General features: G+C 44.3%; 1 protein-coding gene across 1 annotated transcript; it reads left to right on the top strand.

The window, feature by feature from the left end:
- The first annotated feature begins 1,205 nt into the window (after window positions 1–1,205).
- On the top strand, window positions 1,206–9,960 carry LOC103183746 (cytochrome P450 2U1). The gene is given in 6 exon segments (XM_042340053.1): window positions 1,206–1,635; window positions 5,898–6,257; window positions 6,260–6,532; window positions 7,607–7,768; window positions 8,412–8,579; window positions 9,411–9,960. Coding segments are annotated over 6 exon segments (1,572 nt in total). The 3' UTR covers window positions 9,590–9,960.
- Window positions 9,961–24,496: the final 14,536 nt, after the last annotated feature.

Below are 24,496 nucleotides of genomic sequence, written 5' to 3'. Positions count from 1 at the left end.
GGGCCGAATGGCCAACCTTTTTTTATCTGAACCTCTCTTGCAGTCTTGTGATTCTCTTTAGTCGACTCAAAAGAAAGAAACCAGATAAATTGGTTGTTCACTTCACGATTGGTTCTCTACAGACGAGATGGACTTTGATCTTCTTTCGACTAGGAAATTCTTATGGTCTCATACGGATATGCACACACTCCTCGCCTCCTCAACCTGGGCTGCTAGGCCTTGTGTCAAGCACTCTCGGATCTGCTCCCGGCATAAAAACTGTGAGCTGTAAGTTCTATCCCCACAGAGGATAGTGTTCAAAAGCTTCGTCCTCGCCTTCAGAGCACTCCACGGTCTCACTCCTTCCTACCTGTGACCTGCTAATCGCCTGTCAACCTGTCCACTCCCTCCGCTCAACAGGTTCCAACTTGCTCCACTTCCCCCGTTCAGCCAACCCCACCATCGGCGGTCGGGTTTTCGCCTCCTTTGGAACTCCATCCCACATTCCCTTTGACTTGCTGTCTCCCTTGTCCCCTTGAAGGCACAACTCAAGACCCATCTCTTCGACCGTGCCTTCGGCCATCCTACCACCATTCCCCCTGCCCTCCACCCTCCCTTAACCAAATCCTCCCCCACTCCCCAGTTCGGGTTCGATTCCCTGATGCCCAGTGCCTTGGGACATCCTCCCGACGCAAAAGGCGCTGTGTAAAATGTAATTTGTTGCTGCTGCTGTTGTTGCTGCTGCTGTTGTTGCTGCTGCTGTTGGTGGTGTTGCTGGTGGTGGTGTTGCTGGTGGTGGTGTTGGTGGTGGTGCTGGTGTTGGTGGTATTGTTGTTGTTGGTGGTGTTGCTGGTGCTGGTGGTGGTGTTGTTGCTGGTGGTGTTGTTGCTGGTGGTGGTGTTGCTGGTGGTGGTGGTGTTGTTGTTGTCGGTGGTGGTGTTGTTGTTGTTGGTGGTGTTGTTGCTGGTGGTGGTGTTGCTGGTGGTGGTGTTGTTGCTGGTGGTGGTGTTGCTGGTGGTGTTGGTGGTGTTGTTGGTGGTGTTGTTGTTGTTGGTGGTGTTGTTGGTGGTGGTGGTGTTGTTGTTGTTGGTGGTGGTGTTGTTGTTGTTGGTGGTGTTGTTGCTGGTGGTGTTGTTGGTGGTGTTATTGTCGGTGGTGGTGGTGGACCCCACTCTGTCGATAGAAGCCGGTCGGTGCGTTGCCAGTTTAAGAGCGCTGGCGCAGTGATGGCGGGTGAGGCCGGGGTCGGGCCCGGGGTCGGGGTCGGGCCGGTGGTGGCGGTGGCGCTGCTGCTGTTATTGCTGTGTCCGGTCCTTGTCCTCCTCACCTCCCGGCTCCTGAGGCGGGGCGCGGGGGGGCGGGGCCGACTGCCCCCCGGGGCCTCGCGCTGGCCCCTGGTGCTGGGCCTGGCCCGCGGGCCCGCGCTGGCGCCGCACCTGCTGCTGACCGGCCTGGGCTCGGTGTACGGCAGCGTCTACAGCCTCGGGCTGGGCCTGGGCCTCGGGCTGGGCCTCGGGCTGGGCCCGCGCCCCAACCGGCCCCTCCTGCTGGTGCTCAACGGCTTCCAGGCCGTGAGGGACGCGCTGCGGCGCCAACCGGAGGTGTTCTCTGACAGACCGACCTTCCCGCTCATCACCATCATCACCCGCCGCAAAGGTCAGTCAGTGCGACCCCCCCCCACCCCCCCCCCGGGCTGGTCACTGCTCCCCCCCCCCCCCCCCCCCCCCCCCCCCCCCCCCCCCGGGCTGGTCACTGCTCCCCCCCCCCCCCCCGGGCTGGTCACTGCTCCCCCCCCCCCCCCCACCCCCGGGCTGGTCACTGCCCCCCCCCCCCCCCCCCGGGCTGGTCACTGCTCCCCCCCCCCCCCCCACCCCCCGGGCTGGTCACTGCTCCCCCCCCCCCCCCCCCGGGCTGGTCACTGCCCCCCCCCCCCCCCCCGGGCTGGTCACTGCTCCCCCCCCCCCCACCACCCCCCGGGCTGGTCACTGCTCCCCCCCCCCCCCCCCCGGGCTGGTCACTGCTCCCCCCCCCCCACCCCCCCGGGCTGGTCACTGCTCCCCCCCACCCCCCCCACCCCCCGGGCTGGTCACTGCTCTCCCCCCCCCCCCCACCCCCCGGGCTGGTCACTGCTCTCTCCCCCCCCCCCCCACCCCCCCGGGCTGGTCAGCGCTGTACGGCCCCGGCCCCCCCCAGGCTGGTCAGCGCTGTACGCCCCCCCCCCCCCCCCTGGGCTGGTCAGCGCTGTACGCCCCCCCCCCCCTGGGCTGGTCAGCGCTGTACGCCCCCCCCCCCCTGGGCTGGTCAGCGCTGTACGGCCCCCCCCCCCCCCCGGGCTGGTCAGCGCTGTACGCCCCCCCCCCCCCCCCCCTGGGCTGGTCAGCGCTGTACGCCCCCCCCCCCCCCCCCGGGCTGGTCAGTGTGGGAGGACCGTCACAGGACGGCCTGTGACGTGCCGGTCACCTCGGGGTCGGATGTCCTTCCAAGTCCAAAGGGGCTTTGGCAAATCGAGGTGCCCTGGAGGGAGGACTCCTCTTTACCGAATTCCGGAGAGTACGAGGCGCAGGTTGGCGGGAACCAAGTCTCGGGGACCCCAGAGTGTGCGTTGGGGGTAACTGCTGGAGTCTAACCAACTCACCCCACCGTGGCCTGCCATTGACGTAGCTTTCCCGCTGCTTGTCCAGCGAGGACCAAACCTTCCCGCTCGGGCTCCGGGTTGCGGGGTTAAGAGTGGGATGACTCCCTAACCCCCAGGGACTGGTTGGCCCTTCCGGGTCCTGCCGGTGAGCCGGGCCGGCGGTCGTGTGGTTTCGCAGCGCCCCGGAATACTGCGGACCCGGACCACCACGAGCGGGGTTTGAAGGTGGATAAAGTGGTGGGGGGCGAGACCGAGGCGCTGAGGCGGGGGTGTTCCGGAGACGACGGGAAGCTCAGCCACCCGTGGTGGCCCAGGGTGGGCTGCGCCAGCCGAGCAGAGGGATAGGCGGCTGATGTAAGGGGGAGCTGGGGGTGTGCTGGGATTTATATGGGAGGCTGAGGACCTTGAAATTGATCCATTCAGAGACCGGGAGCCAGTGGAGCCTTGGCAGAGATTGGGTCGTTGGATGTTGATGAGAGTTTGGTGTAGGTGAGGATAGGGCCACTGGAGCTGCTTTCAGCTTTGGTGGTGAATGTGAGACCTATATACAACAACAACAACAACAACAAGATTCCATTTATAGAGCGCCTTTCACGTCGGGAGGGCGTCCCAAGGCGCTGACCAGTGAGGAGTCCGTTTGGAAAAAAAAATCAAGATGACGAGTGAAAGACACGTGGATGGTAGGATCAGCGGGCAGCATTTGGTGTGAGAGAGGGGCAAAAGCGGGTGAGGCGGTGGAGGGAAACGGTCTTGGTCAGGGACCGAGGGAATCATTAGTAAAAGTGCATGTGCTTGAATGATAAGTGAAGATTATCGATGTGGAGAGAAGATAGGGTTGGGGAACCCTTAAATCTATGGAAGAGTTCAAAACAAACCTCAAGCTTGAGATCAAATGGACGACAATTTGTATTGCATATGGAGATATTTGCTTTGTTAGGGTTATAATAATTGCTGCCCATTGCTGAAATTGTGTGGGAACAGAGTGCAAAACCCAAACCGCATAAGGGTTTGTTTTTGCAACGCTCCAGTACTCGAGGCAAATCATGGCAAAGGTTTCAATACACATGACAATCATCAACAATCCAGGAACTGCTGTTTGCTTAGTTACAGTGGGATTACTATGTGGGCGGATCAAGCCCTAATCCATTTTTTTTAGACTCCACAAATGTGCCTTCAGATATGTTGGGTTTTTTTTAAAATTGTAATATAACGTACATCCTTTTTTTTTTCTGTACGCGAAATAAACAAAAATAGTTGAACGGCAGCTTTCATTGATGTGGTTGCACTCCAGCAATGACGTGAAGGGGAAGGAAAAAAGACTTGAGCCAAGCGCTTCAGATCGTGAACTAGGAATACTGTCATTTAAGGCTGGAATTCATAGGCATTAAATGGCAAAATGCTTACAATGTGCCCATGAAACTATTGTAATTTTTTTTTAAATTGTAATATAACATACATCCTTATTTTCCCCCAAACTGATTAAAGACCTGAAAATTGCCTCTGCCTATTATTATTATCATCCCCCCCCGTCCAAAAAAATCTCTTCCTCTAATGTACTGTTAATGTTCATCATTATGGGGATTTAAAAAAAAACGTTTTACTTATTTGTTGATTTATTTGGATCTACTTCATTTGCTGGTATATTTGGAGCTGCGAAAGAACAGAAGCATTCACTGAAACAAAGCCTCTTGTGTAAAAACAAATGAGGGGGGGAAAGAGAAAGTCCCCAAAAATAAAATGAAAAAAACACCAAAAGCCCATTCTCCAAAAATGGGCTTTTTTGCTGTGTAGAAAGAAAATCTCCAAACGCCTCCCCTTAAAAGACTTGACGGGGGTGGAAGTTCCCCTTCCAACCCCCCAGAAGTATTGAATGGTTCCTGATTGTAAAAAAAAATTAAATTGAAAAGCCCTATATATGCTGAGGGTAATTTTAAGAGCGATTGCAATCGATTTATTCTGAAACTAATTTCTGTAATGACTCGATACAATAGTGGTTTGGAGACATTTATTTCACACCGTTGTGGGGGCAGGTGGCAGTCATAACCAGAGCAGATGCTTCATCCAGCAGCCACACGCGTCATGAACTTTGTCACTTCTTAGCCCGATCGAAGGTGATGTGTCTGATAGAGGTCAACTTTCCCATTGCGGTCAGAACGCAAGTTGTTGCACATCAAAGCAGGGAGTCGCACCATTCCTGCAGAAATAGGAGTAGGCTATTCAGCCATTCAAGCCTGTTCCGTCATTCTATAGGATCATGGCTGATCTGTACCTCAAGTCCAGTTTCCCGCCCTGGCCCCATATCCCTTAATACCCTGACCTAACAAATATCTGTCTACTTCCATCTTGAAAACGTGAATGGATCCAACATCCACTGCATTTTGGGGAAGAGAGTTCCAGATTTTCGCTTCCCTTTGAGTGGAAAAACTGCCTCCGAAGGGAGGGAGGTAAGAGAATGCCTCAAAATGCCAGAACTAAAGGATTGTTGGATCATCTTAGAGTACAAGCATATCTATCTGGCAAAATGGTCTCCTATTTGGAGCATCATCAGGCCCTGCATTTGATGGAAGAAGAGGAATTTGTGCTCCCAGTTAATTGAGTTGCTAACCTCCACCATGGAATAGTACTGGGAGAAGGCGTGGCATCCCTGGGCTGGAGCTCAGCATGTGGGTTGTATAAAAAGTAATCTAAATGAGCTAAAAGTTTAAAGCATTACCTGTATGAGAAAACAAAGTATCGTTGTTCGGGACTTACTTGACTTTGGCAGGTTGGTCCATTACCGCAGCTAGAGATAACCACTTGGTCCCAACACATTCAGCCTGGTGTTTTTTTCCACGTGTTGCCTTATTACCCCACTAATGCTCACCGTGTCCTAACACTCTCTGTTTCCCCAGCAATAGTTCTTGGCTTATTGGCATGGGTTCTTTCTGCGGAAATGACACTGCAGGGTGGTAGCGTTACAGACGATGAGGTGTAGGGAGTTAATTAGAGTTGTACTACGCAGGAGTCTGAAGGTTGCTTAGTCGGATATTTTATATCCAGGAATTGATGATTTAACCAAGTGTATGACCTCAAGAGCTGGACATCTCTATCCTACTGTTCGCACTCTATATAGCATAATTTATTTGAAGAACTCTCACTCATAAGAGGTGATTCTCATGCTTGAGTTCACAATTTGTGCTGGTGATGCTCAGACTTTGAAACACTTCAGAACATTTAGGATCATATGACGATTCAAATCTCCTTTAGAGCATTAAATAAGCACTCTGTGTGTGATTATTTACAGGAATAGTCTTTGCACCATATGGCCCAGTCTGGAAACAACAAAGGAGATTTTCGCTCTTAACTCTGAGACACTTTGGTTTGGGGAAACTTGACCTAGAGCCCCACATCATCAAAGAACTGCACTTTGTGAAGTCCGAAATTTCTAATGCCTCAGGAGCAGCCTTCTGTCCTTCTCACGTGATAAATAACGCCGTGTCCAACATCATTTGCTCCATGTGCTTCGGAAAACGTTTCAACTACGATGATGAGGAATTCAAAACATTGCTGAGACTGATCGTCCGAGGGATGAAGTTGGCATCAAACAGCCCAGCGATGCTCATTAATGTCTTCCCTTTACTTAAGTATTTACCGTTTGGCCCCTTCAAGAAGTGACTCAAGCTGTGAGAGATGTCACTGCGTTTCTGAAAAATATCATTGCCCAACACAGAAAAGACAGGGATCCTGAAAACCCACGGGACTTTGTCGATTTTTATTTAAACGAAATAGACCATGAATTGCAACGAAACCCAAATACAAGCTTCAGTGAAGACTATTTATTTTATATTATTGGGGATCTGTTTGTAGCAGGGACTGACACAACATCCAACACTGTGCTCTGGAGCATTCTCTTCATGGCCATGTATCCGGATGTTCAAGGTAAATACTTGGTTAAACAATGGCCTAATAGGTTTCATTGGTATTAGGTTTGGCACGGTTTATTGGGTAGCTTTGAGAAGATTGGCAACATAAATATGTTAATAATAATCCTTGCATTTGATATACAGCCTTAGCACATCTTCGAGACATCTCAAAGCACGCCACAGAATATACTGTAAAGTGAATTGACTATATTTTGTTGGCAAAACGCACATTATGAGAATACTTGTTGATGTGGAATTACTTTTAATCTGAAAAGCTGTGCTTTTTAAAGAGTGTATCTAGCAGTAAGTACCTGAAGGTGGTATAGACCATAGAGCATCAGCACTTCCAGATATTTGGAAATGCTTTGTCTACATGTTAGTATTCCCAAGGCGTTGAAAGGAAAACAAACTGCTTTCTCACACAAAGGGATGGACCATCAGCGAGCAAGCCAGACCTTGGTCACTCGCTCGAATAATTTGGCAGAGGCTCATGAAGTTAAATGCAAGGATTATTATTATATTATTACACTGAGTATGGGATGATTGGTTTTAGGGAACTTTACCATGTGACGGGTGAGATATAGGGGTAGAAAGTCTATCTGGGTCTGGATTTGGGTTGTTAATATTTTGATATTACTGAGGCTGATTCTCCCTCGAAGACTGTGGGGCTTTGAGGACATTTATCTACCTACTCATCACTCGCACTCTCCACACCAGGTCGTGCTTTCAGCCAATACGCCCCAAATCTCTGGAACACTCTCCCTCAATCCCTCCGCCTTGTCCCCTCTCTCTCCTCTTTCAAGTCCCGCCTGAAGACTTTAACGTTCGACCGTTCTTACGGCCACCTCTCCCTGTTCTCCCTCCCCCCATCTCGGAGTCAGGCTCCGCCACTGTTAAGCGCTCTGAGATGCTACCCTGCGTGGAGGGCGCTACACAAGTGCAAGTTGTTGTTGTTGCCTTTATGGCATATCAGGAATAGAGTGATACCGTGAAGCCATACGCCAAATTAATACTGTAAGGTTTCAGCAGCAGTACTGAAACCGAGTCAGATGGAGTGACCTGTAAGTGCCATTCATTCCTCTCTTTCCAGAAAGCGTTTACAAGGAGATCAGTGCTGTTGTCGGCAGGTCCAGACCTCCTTCCCTCAAAGACAAGCCTCAGATGCCCTTCACGGTAGCCACGATAATGGAAATCCAGCGTATGACCACGGTTGTTCCACTTGCCATTCCACACATGGCTTCCGAAACAACTGGTAAGATTGCTCCTCAATTACTGCGGCAGAAGTGGCTATATAAGTGAGATATTCAAGCTTGTCGTGAATGCCGCGCCAGGTTTTAGGTTGAAACGGAAATCATTTTGTACCTTTTTTTTAAAGTTTGTGTTTGTCAGCGGGATGACTGAGCTGCACCACTACGTGTGCGTCACTCTCCTCCTCTCCCTTTCGTCCGTGGGTGCAGGTGCATCTTGTGACTAGTTGAGAGGAGGGAGGCACTGTGCATGTGTGAGAGCGCAAGTATGTGTCAGCACAGCAATGTATGATTTACGGTGACCTAAAGAAAGTTGGATTTATTAAAACAATAAAGGGCACAGGGACAAAGCTCGCAAAATCAGCCACATAGTGTATAAGGAATGTAGAAATGCATTCAAACCCCCAAAATATTTTAATTTGACATGTTTAGGTGATTGGCAAACAACAATGTAATACAGGGTGGCCAAAGGGCTTATTTTTCAGCTACCCTGTTATCTAAAAAAAAATCATAATTTCTTTAAGACTTATTAGACATTGTAATGGTATCGCAACTTTTTGAGCACCCTGTAGTAGGGACTAACTTCAGGCAATATTGCTGATCATAATCTCATGTATCAAATTATTTTCTGTTCATCTTTTTCCCCAGACCTTAAAGGCTACACGATACCCAAAGGGAGCGTAGTGATTGCTAATCTGTGGTCGGTGCACAGAGATCCCACCATGTGGGACCATCCAGAAGAATTTAATCCTTCTCGCTTCTTGGACGCAGATCGAAATATAGTGAAAAACGAAGCATTTATGCCTTTTGGAATAGGTAAGAATGCTTTATATGAGTCTATAGCCTTTCTCAAGTGACAGATTTTTTAAAAAATTGTTTCTTCTATTTTTCCCCCAATTTGGGATCTGAATCCAACATCACCCTATTACTTACAAGCTAAGGGTCAACATTTCAGGGTCTGTTCACAGAAAATGATGCGTTAGCAAAATACAGAATATCTTTCAGGCAAGTAGCTGGACACTTTTATAGTAATATTAAATTGTCCAGCTTCAGAAATGTGTCTACATTACAGCTGTTTGCTATGAATATCAGTAATGGTTTTATTGTAAATGGTATATTCTTACCAAACATCACTAGATTTGATATTACTTTAAAATTTACATTTGACAGGTATATTTGTCACTGAATTATGTTATTAAACAACTCAAAACACACTATGATAATATCTCTTTCAATTCTGAATGCAAGAATCCTATACAACGCTGCAGTTTGTGGCCACCTGAAGACGTTTCACTCCAGTGGAACATTGTAAGATCTTGTGTGTATTTTTTCTACTTTCCTTTACTGTGCCTAGTAACAGATGTGTGACTTGAAAAGGCTGTGGGTTTCCTTTAGCCTTGAGGTCACTACAGAAAAATTAAGTTCAGTTAAGTTCAGTACTGTACTGGATTCATAGCCAATGCTTGCACAGGAGAGGAACCGTATTTGTTCCATTGGCCCTATAAAAGCAAATATTCTACATGTTTATACATTGCTTTGATCTTGTGTTTGTGTTTTTAAACTATTGGTCAGTTCCAAATTTTGTGTGTGTTTGTTATGAAATAGTTTTGAGGTGTATAATGTTGAGTGGCTGTCTTTCTGTAACAGGGAAGCGGGTGTGTATGGGTGAGCAGATGGCAAAGATGGAACTGTTCCTCCTCTTCAGCGGCTTGCTGCAGTCCTTCTCCTTCAAACTTCCCGAAGGCTCCTCAGTGCCAAATATGGACGGCCAGTTTGGCCTCACTCTCTCCCCACATCCTTTCAAAATTATTGCTCTCCAAAGATAATTTATTTTCTTGAAGCAGAACTCGAGTGAGTAACCCTCGTGCTGTGAGCTGCCAAGCCTGTCGGGTGAAACGCAGAACATATTGAATATGCGTAAGACCTAAAAGAATATTTTGTCAAACAGTGTATAATATTCAGAATCTGACGTTGTATTACAAGAGACAGTACTTGGACGTCCGATTTCCTTCAGAAAATTAACTCCTAGATGATACTTCTTTGACTGATTGTTTGGTGTAAGATCCCCATCAGCAATGTGCATCTGTTTGTACTTTGTGCACACTGTCCGACAGTTTACAAACAGATATAGGTCATGTAATGTTACAGTGATCTCTGATTGAGGTTTTCAAAATAATAAAGAGATTCGATAGGGTACCTACAGATAAACTATTTCCTCTGGTAGGGGGAATCCAGAACAAGGGGGCATCATCTTAAACGTAGAGCTAGGCCATTTAGGAGTGAAATTAGGAGGCAGTTTTTCACCCAAAGGGCAGTGGAAATCTAGTACTCTCTCCCCCAAAAAGATCCATTCACATCTTCAAGACGGAAGTAGATAAATATTTGTTAGATCAGGGTATTAAGGGATACGGGTCAAGGGGGTAATTGGACTTGAGGTACAGATCAACCATAATCTTATAAAATGGCGGAACAGGCTCGAGGGGCTGAATGGCCTGCTCCTGTTTCTATGTTTCTAATGCTACTGCCGAGCCTTCAGCTCCCCTCTCGACTCTCTTCCCCCTCCTCGCTCCCTCGTTTCCCTCCCCTCACCATTTCCCCCCTCCTCGCTCCCTCCCCTCACCCTGACCATTTCCCCCCTGCTCGGGTCATGACCCAACTGTGCAGCGCCTTGGGACGTCCTCCTGACGTGAAAGGCGCTTTATAAATGGAATGTTGTTGTTGTTGTTGTTGAACATAAATCCAAGATCAACTCCTGCTTACAAACTATGGCCACCAGGGGGCACAACTTCTCTGCACTTACAAAGGAAGTTGGTTGTCCGCCATCCCACCAGGTTGTTCTAAAATATAAGAATGACTTTTCTTCTCTCCCGATATTTGCACTGCTTGGAAGGCAGCACTATCTCTACATTTATTATTCAAAAAGGCACCACATGGCCTTACTGGTCATCGCTCATAAAGATCTCTTCCCGCCCCCACCGCCCCGCACACACACTTCCATGTTCTATATTTTAGAATGAACCTACACTGCACTTTATAGCTCTAATATCTTCTAAAATAATGTCACTTAGAAAATGTAGTCAATCCCCTTTGCAATATATTCTGTGAAGCGCTTTGAGACATCTCAACAATGTGATAAGGCGCTATATCAAATGTAGGAATTAGTATTATTATATCCTTTCTGTAATGTAGAGCCGAAACTGCACTCAATTCTCCAGCTGGAGCCTAACTAATGTCTTAAACAGATCCAACAGATATTTTCTAGGAAGCAACTGAGACGAGGTGAAATTGATGGCAGGACTGACTGTGATCTGATCTCTGTGTGGGCAGTGCATCTTACAGACTGTTTTTTGCTTATTAAATTAAGAATAGATCCTGTGGGACACTCGCCTGGCTCCAGTCTTAACAACTAACTTTTGATTTATTTGAAGTTGAAGTACTTGCTCCTTAAACTTTAGCTGTCGACACTGGTAGACACGTTCAGTTCTGAATCGATCTTCACTTATTTTTATGTATATTTATGTATGTGTATCAAGTATGAATGGAGGGATATTGAAATTGACTAATATATTGTATAATGAATGATTTCCTGCTTGTCTGTAATTCTCCCTTTTTTTAAATCCAGATGTATTATTTTTGATTTTACAGGGTGTCATTTGCTTTAAAAATATTTTGCGAAATAATATGCTACAAATAAGTTGTTTCCCTCCTCAAACACCACTGTTACTGTATTATTTACAATCACTAGTTTCGTTTCCTCTCAGGAAAACTAGAGGGTTCCTTCGGTGTCCTTTGTTAATGAGCATCACTTAGTACAGCTTATCTGCTCAGAAGAAGCCAAATATGACCGACAAGAAAGACATTTTGCCCTCTGCATTGCAGCAACTCTTGTCTTTGTCTATGGCTTTGTGTGGTTTTGGCTGAATGGCCACCTCCTCCCCCTCATTTCATAGTAGTAAAGTTACTCAACAGCAAGAATAGCTTTAACATTAACCCTAACAATCGAACAGCATTAAAACATAATCTAAAACAACATAAAACTATGTTCAACCTTCCACTTGCGCTCATTTTACCATCCCTTTTCGGTTTCATTTCACATTTCTATATGGTTGCAATGATAATATTGTGGCAAAGTTGAATGTTTTTAAGCTTTAGGATATTTGAATAAAGTGCTGGCACAAATTTGTTTGTAGTAACGGAGATGCATTATTATTTTATTTTAAGTCCGTTACATTTTTGTTGCATCTGTATTCATTTGGAAAACAATAAAAGGCTAAACCAGTACTTGACTGACTGATGCAAAAGGATATACAGAAGAAACGTAACCTCTCTTCCAAGTGTAAATATCTTGAACTGCAGCAATGGCCACTTGAGAAGTATGGGAAACGAAAGAGAAGTGAAAGAAAGACACTTGAAGGCGAAGCAAAGGTATGGTACGCAAAGAAATAAATTGTGAAACAAAAACAAAATTAAGGAAAGAAGCAAGGACTAGGAAGAGGGAACCATGTGGAGAGTAAATGCTTCTGAAAATTGCAGGACACTATAATATACAACCTTTTTGTGATTTACACGCTGCCCACAAGACTTTACAAGATTGCACTCGTCACCAACAACATTCTCTGTCTGTGACCAGGTCTTTCTCTGCCTCTTTGTTCTTCTTGACCTCTCTGCTGCCTTCGACATCTCCATCCTAGCCTGGCTCCTCACCTTTTTAATCTTTCACAAGGTACGTTCAGGTGGATGTTAATGATATTATTGAACTATGACGAGAGAAAACGTTTCTCCTCAGGTCCTGTCCATAGTCAAGGACACGATGGTTGAGGATAAATGGACATCCTTAAAACACATTATGCAGAACAAGTCAAATAAAAATTGGTCATTCCCTTCAAGGCTGCTTGTGGAACATTACTGGGTGCAAATTGGCTGCCATGTTCGCCTACAAAATACACAGTGACTTGTTATAAATTTTTGTTTCTATTGTTTATTGTATTTGAAATCCTGCAAACTTTGGGAAATAGGATGCATCCTCGAGCAGAAACATGCTAAGATAACTTCAAATATAAAGAACATAAAAGGTGCAGATTATTTTGTTACTGAATTCTAACATATAATTTTTCCAATAAGTGTCTCTTCTCTATAACCCTTCAAAGAGGTAATAAAACTATTTAAATTAGCTATGCAGTAATTACAATCCATATTTCATACTTGAATGCTTTGTAGGTTAGAACATCTTTTATGTGCAAAATACTATGATTAGTGGATTCCATTTAATTACATAATTAAACACAACTTTTTAGGTTTTTAGTAATCTTTCCTTCCCCCTCAGGAGACAGACTGTAGCTGTCAACAGCTTATGAGTATTTCAGTAAAATATAGCACTTCAGTGGGTCCATCAGAGTTTGCATATAACTTCAGGGAAGTGGTAAAATATTACTTCAAACAATACCAAATTTGACTTTCATGGGTATTATTAAATTGCAAAGTAGTTACATTAACTGTGTTGTTGTTGCACTGAATGGACCCAGATTGGTTTCAGATCGATCCCTGGTCAGTGCTCCCTAATTATTAAGGGTATTTTGCCTCAACTACGCCTCCCACCAGAGTATTCCGTATCCTCACTACTCTATGCGTATAAAAAATTCTCCTAACTTTCCCATTCTTGGCTGCCATACTAGAAATAACCTGGAGGACAGACATAGTCAGAATGAGGTAAGCTGTCTCACTTCTGTTAGGTAGTTAAGGGTCTGTTTGAAGGTTTTCTCTTGAGATTTGTTCGATTAAAACGCTGCTTAAAATAATTCTATGTTCCTTCTGCAATTTGTCTTCTCTGATCTCCGCTGCGTTGCCATGGGATAGCAACAGGAGCGTCCAGATGTCTGTTCATAGCAGCGAGCTCTCTATCTGTGTTTAAGTTCCGCTTTAAAACTCAACACTTGAACTGCATCTATGGCTGTGTCCCACTTATATCGGACTCGAGATACAGATTAGAACTTTAAACTCACATAGTTTCAGCTGACGCTCCCATACTGTGGCTGGGGATGTTGCCTTCCTGGAGGTGCTGTCCTTCAGAAGAGCTATTAAACCAAGGTCCTGTCTGCCTGTTCCAGTGGACATTAATGATCCCACGGCGCTGTTCGAAGAGAGGAAGGAGTTTCTTCCGGTGTCCTTGCCAGTAATCCCCCAAATAAAATCAGTCACTCGTTCATTTCATCACTGTTTGTGAGCCGTTGCTGCGCACAAGTGGGCTGCCCTATCCACATACAAACACACAGTCACTCCACTTCGCAATATATTCTGCGAAACATTTTGCCACATTTTCCTGATGTGAAAGGTTATATATCACGTGTAAAAGTTATTATTTACTCCCCCGGGTTACATTTATGGATTTATGTCCTCAAATTCTCTGCCAGAGCATTCAACAACTTCAACAACAACAACTTGCACTTATGTAGCGCTCTCCACCCTGGATAGCATCTCAGAGGTTTTAATGATTTTTTTCAAACCCTTTCATTACCACTCTTACCTTATAAACACCTCTCAACTTTCTCTGCTCCATAAGATCTCTCATCTCTCTTCATAGCAATACCTTTCATCTCTGGTATCACCTTGTGAACCTCGATGACACCCTTTCCATAGCTCTAATTCTGAAGCTGCAGTCTAACCAATGGTCTTTTTTTTACCTTTGTATTCAGTGGCTTTATATAGAAAACACAGAATTCTGGTTGCCTTTTCAACAGCCTTCTCTACCGGCAATAGTGTTTTAATGATCTACACAAATCTGCGGTTCCAAGTCCCTCTGTTCCTCAACTGTGCGCAATTGGCTACCGCGTTTCGCCCACAAATTATACAGTCAATTCATTTTACAGTATATCCTATGAAGCGCTTCGAAGGTGTGATAAGTCGCTATATCAAACGCAAGGATTATTATTAGTTGATATAACTCCATTGAGAATTCTACTACTCGGGGCATATTTCCACTCCCTGCTCTTTCTCTCGTCGCTTTTCTATATTGAAGTTATTTGGACAGTCAAGCCACTCCGCTAACCTGTCAAAATCTGCCTGTTAGCTCCTGCGCTTTCAGTCACTACATCCTGATTTAGCAACTCTTAACAATAATTCCTGAACAAGGTGAGTATGGATCCACACAAGACATTTTTTTGTTTTTTTTCTTAGAATTCTGAATGTATGAATTGTCTAAACTGATACTGTAGGTAGTTTCTAAAGAAGCATTTTAAAGGTCACACTGTTTCTTCAGAGTCAGTTCATACCCCACATTCATTTGAGGCAATTTCTGAGTAATATATACTGGTGGGAGGTGGAGGGGTGCGGGTTTATTCCGTTTGCATTTCAAAAGCCAACATTGAATAAAATATTTAGTCACCTCAGCATTTCCAGATGCTGTATAGGTGTGTTGTTGTGCAGTGTCCATTGAAATATAAAACATATATATTTATAAACAAGTAGTGTCAAGTCTTGGGGATTTCACTACGTTGCACAATGTCCACACCTGATATAGTATTGGGTGGACATCTTCACAGGATATGCTGTAAGGTGCCTGACTTTGCCACCAACCTCTCCTCTCGGGCTGGCGAGATCCTCAGCCACACATTTATCACAATATAAATACAATATAAAATAACATTTTTATAGGGTCTTTCACACTGGGAGGGCAGGACGTCCCAAGGCCCTGAAGCTTAACCTCATCAATGCTCTGCTCCCAACTGGGCTACCCAACTTTTTCCTATACAAACTGTATCCAACTCTGCAGCTCGTGTCCCTTTCCGCCCTAGCTTCCGAGGGCCTATCACCCTATCCTCACCGGGTTTCACTGGCTCCCCGTCCCCCAGCGGATCAAGTTCAAATTCCTCCATTGTGGACTCGTGGAGACCTGTAGGGTATTGGTTAGAGCACTCGCCTCGCAAGCAAGAGGACCTGGGCTCGATTACCGAGCAGGGCGAAACATCAGGCAAGTTTCCTTACTCCACACGCCTCTACTTTCCTAGCAGTAAGCAGTTGTTAGTCGATTTGTGGATCACTTTTCTGGGGTAATATCCCCTTAAAAAAGATAATAATAATTGGCTGTCGCGGTTCGCCCACAAAATATACAGTCAATTCACTTCGCGGTATATTCTGTGAAGCGTTTAGAGACGTCTCGAAGACGTGATAAGGCGCTTTATCAAATGCAAGGATTATTATTATTGTCTCACCACAATCTACATCTGTGACCTCCTTCAACCCTACTGACCCGACTGCGTCCTTCACTCAGCAAGCGGTGATGTGCTTCATGCCGGCCCCATCTGGCCCACTATCAGCGGGTGGGCTTTCAGCCATTCAGCCTCTGTGAAATTCCATCTCGGAGTCCCTTCGACTCGCTCCCTCACCTCCATCTCAACGCATACCTCTTTGACCGTGCTTCTCCTCTCCACAGCCCTCAACTCCCATCCCCAGCTCAGATAACCAGCTAGCAATGTCAAGCACTTTGGGACATCCTCTTGGGGTACCAGACTGTATATAAATGTGAATTGTATTGTATTATACTGTTGCACTGTCCATTTGTCCAGTGTGGAGCAGGGGAGCTGTGTGTGTGTCTGTGTGTGTTTTTGTATGTCTGCAGCAAACTTAGACTGTTCATTCGTTTCCAGTCGCTGGTAAAATTTCCAATGATTAAACACTATGTTTCCAAGGTTTAAGTATTTCTTTGCTTCTAAAGTTCTGTTCAATAGCATAACATGTCGTTTAATGTCTTGGTGTGTTTGCCTGCTGTTGCTACTCAGTTTCGTTAATATTATACAACTAATTATTCTAGTTTATTATAAACTGTTTAAAAGTCCTTCCTTCTATGTTCAATAGACTGTACAAGTCCTGTAGCAGAAATAAAGATAGCAGGTAGACAAGATGTGATGAGGAGCGGAATGAACAGCTGATCCTGCTTTGGATAGATTTTGCCTCCTTCAAGGCACGTGTCAAGACCCTCCTCTTCAAACATGCCTTTGGCCACCCTCCTACCCCCACCCTCCCTCCACCCTCCTTGATCCTAACCCCCCCCCCCCCAGCTCGGGTCCAAATCCCTGACTGCCCAGCACCTTGGGACGTTCTCCCAGCGTGAAAGGCGCTATACAAATATAATGAAGTATTGTATCACACAGTCAAATTTGATTAATCGAATATCAGATAATTGAATAGTTCAGTTTGCTGAATAGAATTTAGAAATCCCAAACCATTTGCACACCGAATCTAAGAATATAGACGGTTAATTGCACACTGTATGAATAATTTGGTTTATTGAATAATTTTCGCTGTCAAATTGAGTATTCAATGAACAGTATTTTGCTGTGGTACTTCCATGGTAAAGATCACATTTGTCTTGGTAGATTGTGCAGACTTTCTCGGCTAGTTTCTCTAGAATTTCACAGATGACTGTTTGCTCTGTGCATTCGTCTCTGTATTCTCCAGAATCCTGGCTGGGTGGGTAGTTTCACAGATTCACGTCCCGTCCTGTATTTCTTGTTGCTTCTGTCTCATGGTGTTGTAATTCTAGGTGATTTCCCCCCACTACACACCTCAATTGAATTTCAAAATCCATAAATTTATCAGCAACTTTCATGAGTTCTAAGAATTTTAAAGACGATATAAAACCTACAAGTGATCTGGAGGGTGACTTCAAGAAAGTTGTTTTTCTTTCTATAACTGGTGCCTGGAACATGAGAACTGAACGAGAGGACACAAATATACAATGTCAGCAAAACCTGAAATGCCAATTTTTTCCCACAAAGTTGCAGATACAGGTATGTGTCAGTTGGTAGCCTGGATTGGTTGGTAGCACTCTCACTTCTGAGTCAGAAGGATGTGGGTTCAAATATCCTGTCAGGACTTGGAACTTACATAGTCTACGCTACTCTAATACAATGCTGGGGTGCACTGAATTGTTTGAGATGCCAACCTTCATGTGAGATGTTAAACAGAGGTACCCTCTGCTTGTTCAGATGCATGTTGAAGATCCCATAGCACTGTTCGAAAAGAGAAGGGAGTTTCTTATATCAACCTGACCAACAATCCTCCAACTAAAATTGATCACTCCCTCATGGCTGTTTGTGGGTCATTGTTCTGCACAAATTGGCTGCTACATTCGTCTACAAAAAATACATAATACTGTATTTTGCTGTGTAAAGCTGTTTGAGACATCCTCCTGACATGACAATATCAAATGGAAATATGATTATTATTATGTATAATACATCCCAGCAAAAACAGTTATTGTCAATTGACGTATTTTAAAAAGAAAGTTGGATTCATAATTGAAGAGGAATTGTAAGTCATTAGAAAAAACAGTAAAGTGGGAAGAGATAATCAAATGCTTTATAAACCGTAATGTCAAGAATGTACATGTATAATGTAGGACATAAATTTAGATATTGTTATCCTTCATTCAACTTTAATGGAAAGGAGATTAATTAATAGAATCTATAACAGATCAGATCATACAGGGCCTATGGGTTGAGAGGTCACATGCTGACAGGTAAAAGACAATTTAGCTCTTCTAACATCTATCTCAAATTACTTAATTTAAAAGGTAATTACATGTTTTTTTAAGCATGGTGATGGGATCCGCCTGTGTCAGACACCCAGCTGGCATAAACCTTACAAAAGTAAATGGGGAAAGAATAAATCGAACTGGGATTAGAATAGATTGCTCCAGTAAAGTGTAAACTTATGTAGGTGGGATGGCCTGAGCTGAAATTTCAAGAATAATCTAATCTACACAATGTATTTCTTCTCCAGAGGAAATTCTGCTCTAAATAAACTCTAAAAATTTGAAATAACTCTATATCCTGCATGATTCCTCCTTCATCAGTTGCCTTCCTTGGAATGGTCAAATGGTACAAACGTTCAGAAGACTGGTTGAGAATTGATGAAGAAAGATCTAGGAACCATTTTACCCAGACATAAAGGTATAAGTGGAAAGGACAATGTTGCATTTCTCAAGTGTTGAAGCAGGTTCCCCTGAGGCATGGCCAATGGCTATCTACAATTTGGGACGTAAGTCTGGCTTACTTGATTTGTTCTCTGACCTCTTCGTCCGAAGGTTATGGGTTTTGAACTCATAGTCCATGTTGAGACTCCACTGCAGTGGTGGGATGGCAACTTTGCCTGAGTTGCTGGTAGGAAATAACATTATGGGATATAGTACGTAGGTAGTTCGGGACATATGTGCATGTGACTGCTGGGAAGGTGGAAGGCGAACTAGATGGATCTTGGTCTGTTTTTACGTCTAGCATTTCTTATATTCTTATAATTAGCTGTATGAAATACAAGGAACACTTAATATTAAGTCACTTCACTGAAGAAATTGTTCAGTGGCTATCAGATTTTGGCTATCAGCCAGAACATCTGCATCTTGGCAGACTGCATTCATTCAGCCCTTCCCTATCGACAATGTTTGACCTAAAAAACAGGTTCAAAGAAAAAGTCAGAAAAAAACAAGTTAACCGATGCCAACCGGACTTGGACCTGTTGTATGAGAATATTGACAATGTGTTCAAAGTGCCAGGAAAGTGTTCCAATATGTTCACGCCCTATTGTCCTCTGTAGATAAAGGTGCCAACCCTAAATTCATATTGTATAGTCCTGAAACCAGAACTATTTTTCTCTCTCCAGGTTTTCTCGCATTCTCTCTTTTCCCTCTCTTGCGAGGGAATGATTGGAAAACAACATTCCTGGAATTCCAGCACAGGTTGGCTGTATACATCAGACAGTCCAGGTGATTCATTGAATTACACGTACAAGTGATACTATAATGTCAGTCACTTATGCCCAGAGTGCATGCTTGGCCCGTGCGATAGAACCCATTGGAAAGGTTCTAGATAGGCTCAAGGGTCTTAAGTCATGCACAAGCTACATAAATGCTCTCGTCAGTCCACGTCTAGAGTATTGTGCACAGTTCTAAGGGGGGAATGTTGTTGAAGGCACCAGCTTTATGGGTAGTTGAATAATTTCAGGAGGAGGAAGATTGGATTAATTAAGCAGATGAGCAAAGGAGCACAGGACTAATAATATTAGGATAATAATTTGGTATAGTGCAGTTCACATAAGAAGGACATGTCAAAGTGCTTCACAAGATATACTGTAAAGTGTAATGATTGTGAATTCTGGAGGAGAACTGAACAACTAACTGGCACACAACTATGTCCCAGACAGCCATAAAGCGAATAACCAATCACGTTGGCCAGCACATCGGGAGAAATCCCTTTTCCTTTGAATAATATCATTGGATCTTTAATGTCAACAACAACAAGTTGCATTTTCAAGCCCCCACAAACATCACACTATTGGGGATTAGAGGAAGATAGAGTTAGATTAGCAGAGTTTCGCCCACAGAATATACAGTCAATTCACTTGACAGTATATCCTGTGAAGCCCTTTGAGACCTCTCGAATGTGTGTTAAGGCGCTATAGCAAATGCAAGGATTATTATTATTCCAATAGGCAAAACGTGCAACAGAAACACACACGTGTATAGGTGCACACTGCACACGGATATTTAGAAAAACAAACTTTTTTTCTTTCTTTTTTACAGTTCTGAAACTCAACCATTACGGGACTTGTTGACATTGTAGGAAAAAACCTGGCTTCCTGTTTAAACTCTGAAAGGCACTGGAAGGAATGAGTAACTTCAAATGGTGGTGGGCTTAAAAGGTAGATTGTGGTTGCAGGTTTCTCACACTTTTTCTAAGGCAGAGAAGCTTAGAATCGCTGTGCTTATGGCTCTGCATTCGAAGAGATTGTGAGATGGTTATCAGAAGCCGAGGGTTGTTATGAAATGAACATTTTGTGAACAGGTCAGAAAGATCAAAAATGATTAGCTGGGGTTTTGATGTGACACTTTTTACATTATAAATGTGGTCGATGTTGGAAAGATTTCTTAGGAAGCCTTCAGATAAGCAACTAATGCAATGCGCCCCTGCTGAAAACAAATCAAAAAAAAAAGAAAATAACCTTCGCAGACTTGTAAAACGTGCAGGTGTTTGTTCGCCTGAAGTAAACTTCATTTGTTTTCGATCACAATGTCCTTTGAAATGCTTGTTCTAAAAAATGTTTAAAATGTGCTGCCACCTTTGCTTCCAGCGAAATCAGCGTGCCACACTTTAGAATAATTTTGTAGTTTTTAAACAAATTAACTCATTAGGGCCCGGTGCCAGTGGACATAAATACAGGCTAATTAGGAATAGGGGAATGGACTAAAAATGAGTTAACAATAATAATAATAATCCTTGCATTTAATATAGTGCCTTATTGCATTGTTGAGATGTCTCAAAGCGCTTCAAAGAATACATTGTACGTGTGTATTTTGTGGGCGAAACGTGGGTTCAGACATTGCAAAACTTGTTCCAGAAGGTGTTTTGAGTGACATGTATTTGTTAGGGCAACGGAAGTTTAGCAGCGAATAATACGATAGCGGGAGAACTATTCTTAGGCTACACATAACTAAGCCTGAATTGAAATCCTAGCAAATGAGCCAACATTAGGAAGGGGTGTTACAGCACAAACGGACGCAGAGAAAGTGGACAACGCCATTGCAGTGCGGATCTGCTAAAGTGAGGAGTCTGGCTTCCTTGGTATGAGCAGGTTGTTGGTTTCTGGATATAACAAGGAAAGGATCCAGTGCGGTGGATCTAGAGAATGTTGTGGAAGCGCAGCCAGATGCTCTGTGACGTCAAGAAACATGCCAGGGTTTGCTTTCGTTGTTTGTTTTCTGACCTTGGTCCTTGTTGTGCTTAAAGGTTTCCAACCAGCACATGTGCTATTTAACAAGGGGAAAGAATAGTTACACCTTCCCTGTTCATTTGAACTGAAACGTGCATCATCAGAAACTGAAACCACAACAGCAGGTGCACAAAAATGTCACATTGTCACATAGAAATGTTATCAATCAGACTGAATGATTATTCAATGAGCTTCCAGAAAATCCAGCAGATGAAGTGAATGATGAACGAGTTTCAGTAGCAACTGAGGGTCTAAGCAGCTGACCTTTAAGGTTGTCCATCTGGAGTCGGATCACACGAGTGCATGTTTTCAAAGCAGATGTAAAACTCGGCACAGTTACTTATAATTATAATAATAATTCTTGCATTTGATATAGCACCTTATCATATCTTCCAGACGTCTCAACGCGCTTCACAGGATACACTGTAAAGTGAATTGACTGCATATTTTCCCAACAGTCGTGGATTGAGTGACCATATTATTATTATTATTATTTCATTTCGCAGTTTATTCTATGAAGCGCTTTGAGACGTCTCGAAGACACGATAAGGCGCTATATCAATTGCAAAGCTTGTTATTATTATTATTTTTGCGATGTTCTCATTTTATGAATGGCTGCATGATGAAGTAATCCGACTGACATTTGCTAATCTCGCTGAGGTTTCCAGTGCAAATTAGCTACATACAAACAATCGCATGAAATTACAAATATATAAACGCTTCAGCAATTTTCAACCACATTGTGAATGTCTGCATTGCTCATCTGTTTACATCAGCATCCCACTTACGTCAAAAAAGTTCTAAAAGCCCCCGACAAGTCGATATAAATAGGTAGGACCAGCTCTTGGGATGTCCTCCTGACGCGAAAGGCACTATACAAATGTCATTTGTTGTTGTTGTTGTTGTTATGAGTAGTGATGGGCCCAGAGGTTAAGATGTTATAATTCTTGAAAGTAAGAAGGGAGCATTTGATCAACTGGGACTCAATGGTTTTTTTGTGGTTCTATCAGGAAAGGACTCTTAGAAGATATTCTTCTGTATAATATAGAAATCCATCAGCACCTTTTTTAAGACTCTTCACACACACTTGAATTGAATTCGATGAGCAGAACTTGCTGGTCCATCAGCTGCACCGGCAGAAATTGATACAGGGATTCACTTTCTGACAGATGCAGAGAATGTCATGGCTTCTGTAGATTAAAAAGGCAGTTTCTGTATTGCTGTTGTATTCATTCATTTGCTTCGAAACTAAAAACAGTTCAATTTTAAGGGATAATTCACAAGGGATAATTCTCCCCCCACCCTACCGCCCCCCCACTCCCATCGTACTTGTTGAGTTAATAAAACGGTGAGCGATTATTTCTCGCTGTTATTCCTCATTGCTACAGAATCTCAGCATGTTTTGAACTGTTCAGATCTGATAATTCTATAATTATGGTTCTTTAAACTCTTTCCATTTTGTGACTCTTTTGGGGATAACATCACTTTGTACTGTAGTTGAATTGAAACGTTTAACTGATCCTGGCAACCAGGGGGTGGTGGGGGAAGGGGGTGGGGGTGAGGGGAGAGAGCGAGAGAGAGAAAGGAAAGCATATTCTTGTTTCTAAAGTGTGCCGCATACAGACGAACATGCTCCGTAGCCCTTTGAGTACCTAACCCAAAGTGGCTGCCTTAGTCAGTGATTGTTGGTAGGACAATCAACTGTGGAGGGCATCACAAACAAACCTGATCCTACTCACATCCGACTTCAACACACTCCAGGTTTCCAGTTGCGATCACATTAGGGCTGAGAGTGTGCGAGCAACAAGAGCTCAACGTTGCGTCACATTTAGCGGCTTTGAAATGTGTTCCCCCGCACGTCAGTCTTCACCACTTTAAGGCAGTGATTCTGTAGAGTACCACCCAACGGGGCCAAATACTGAATAATATTCCTTGCATTTGATATACCAAGCGCTCTGGGACACTACCCTGTGCGAAGAACTCTATATAAACGCAAGTTGTTGTTGTTGCGCTGTTGTTGCATCTGCTTTCACTTCGGGAGGACATTGAAAGATTGCAGAATTTACTGTGAAGGGAGAAACTCTTTTTGACCAGTGCCGTGTCACTCAGGTGGACCTTAAATCATTTCGTGACTTGGCAATAACGTGATGATGTTTTAATGGCAAAAAAAATCCAAAGGAGTTTGTTATATTTCCATTCATTCACCAATATTACAGTAAGACAAGGAGATTCCAACAACAGCAACTTGAATTTATATCGCACCCTTCACGTGGGGTAGCGTCCCCGGAGCGCTTGACAGGGCAGAGTCCGACCCCGAGCCAGTGGGAGGAAGAGGGAGGGAGGGGGGGAAGGTGACCGTAAGCACGATCGAAAAGGAAGATCTTTAGGCGGGGTTTGAAAGCGGGGAGGAGCGAGGGGGCGCGAGGCGGAGGGATTGAGGGAGAGAGTTACAGAGCTTCGGGGCATAGCGGCTGAAAGCACGGCCACCGATGGTGGAGCAGAGGGGACGAGGGGCGAACGGAGCCAGCCAAGGGGAGGCAACCACACTGCTGTTGGGTAGCTTTCAGCCATCATCGTGCACCCACTAGGGACTGAACACTGTCTGGTTGGAACTGTGAACGCTCGAAATGCAATTCATACAGAGCCTTTACAGACACCAGGGAGAGAAACAGTCATCCCATCAATCTGGAATGAATTGAAACCCCAGATAAAATATAACCGCCAGATAACCCTCTGAGCCATTCATTCTGTTTAGATATAATCAACAAAGAGTCCTCCTTAGCAGCTGATCATTACACACTAAGATCTGGATTAGATTTAGCCATTTGGAGATCATGGTTTTTCCAGCAATTGGTTACACAGCGGCATTGGGAGAGTAAGAGAGGGAACAAAGTGAGAGAGAGAGAGATCAAACGAATATTAAAACGTGACGAGACTATGTGTTTTTCATTTAGTCCTGAAATATACTGAATTTA

This window comes from Callorhinchus milii, unplaced genomic scaffold, assembly GCF_018977255.1.
Source record: "Callorhinchus milii isolate IMCB2004 unplaced genomic scaffold, IMCB_Cmil_1.0 Scaffold13, whole genome shotgun sequence".
In the NCBI taxonomy this organism is placed as follows: Eukaryota; Metazoa; Chordata; class Chondrichthyes; order Chimaeriformes; family Callorhinchidae; genus Callorhinchus; species Callorhinchus milii.
The sequence above is the reverse complement of the archived record's forward strand: the minus strand, read 5'-3'. Positions and strand labels throughout refer to the sequence as shown.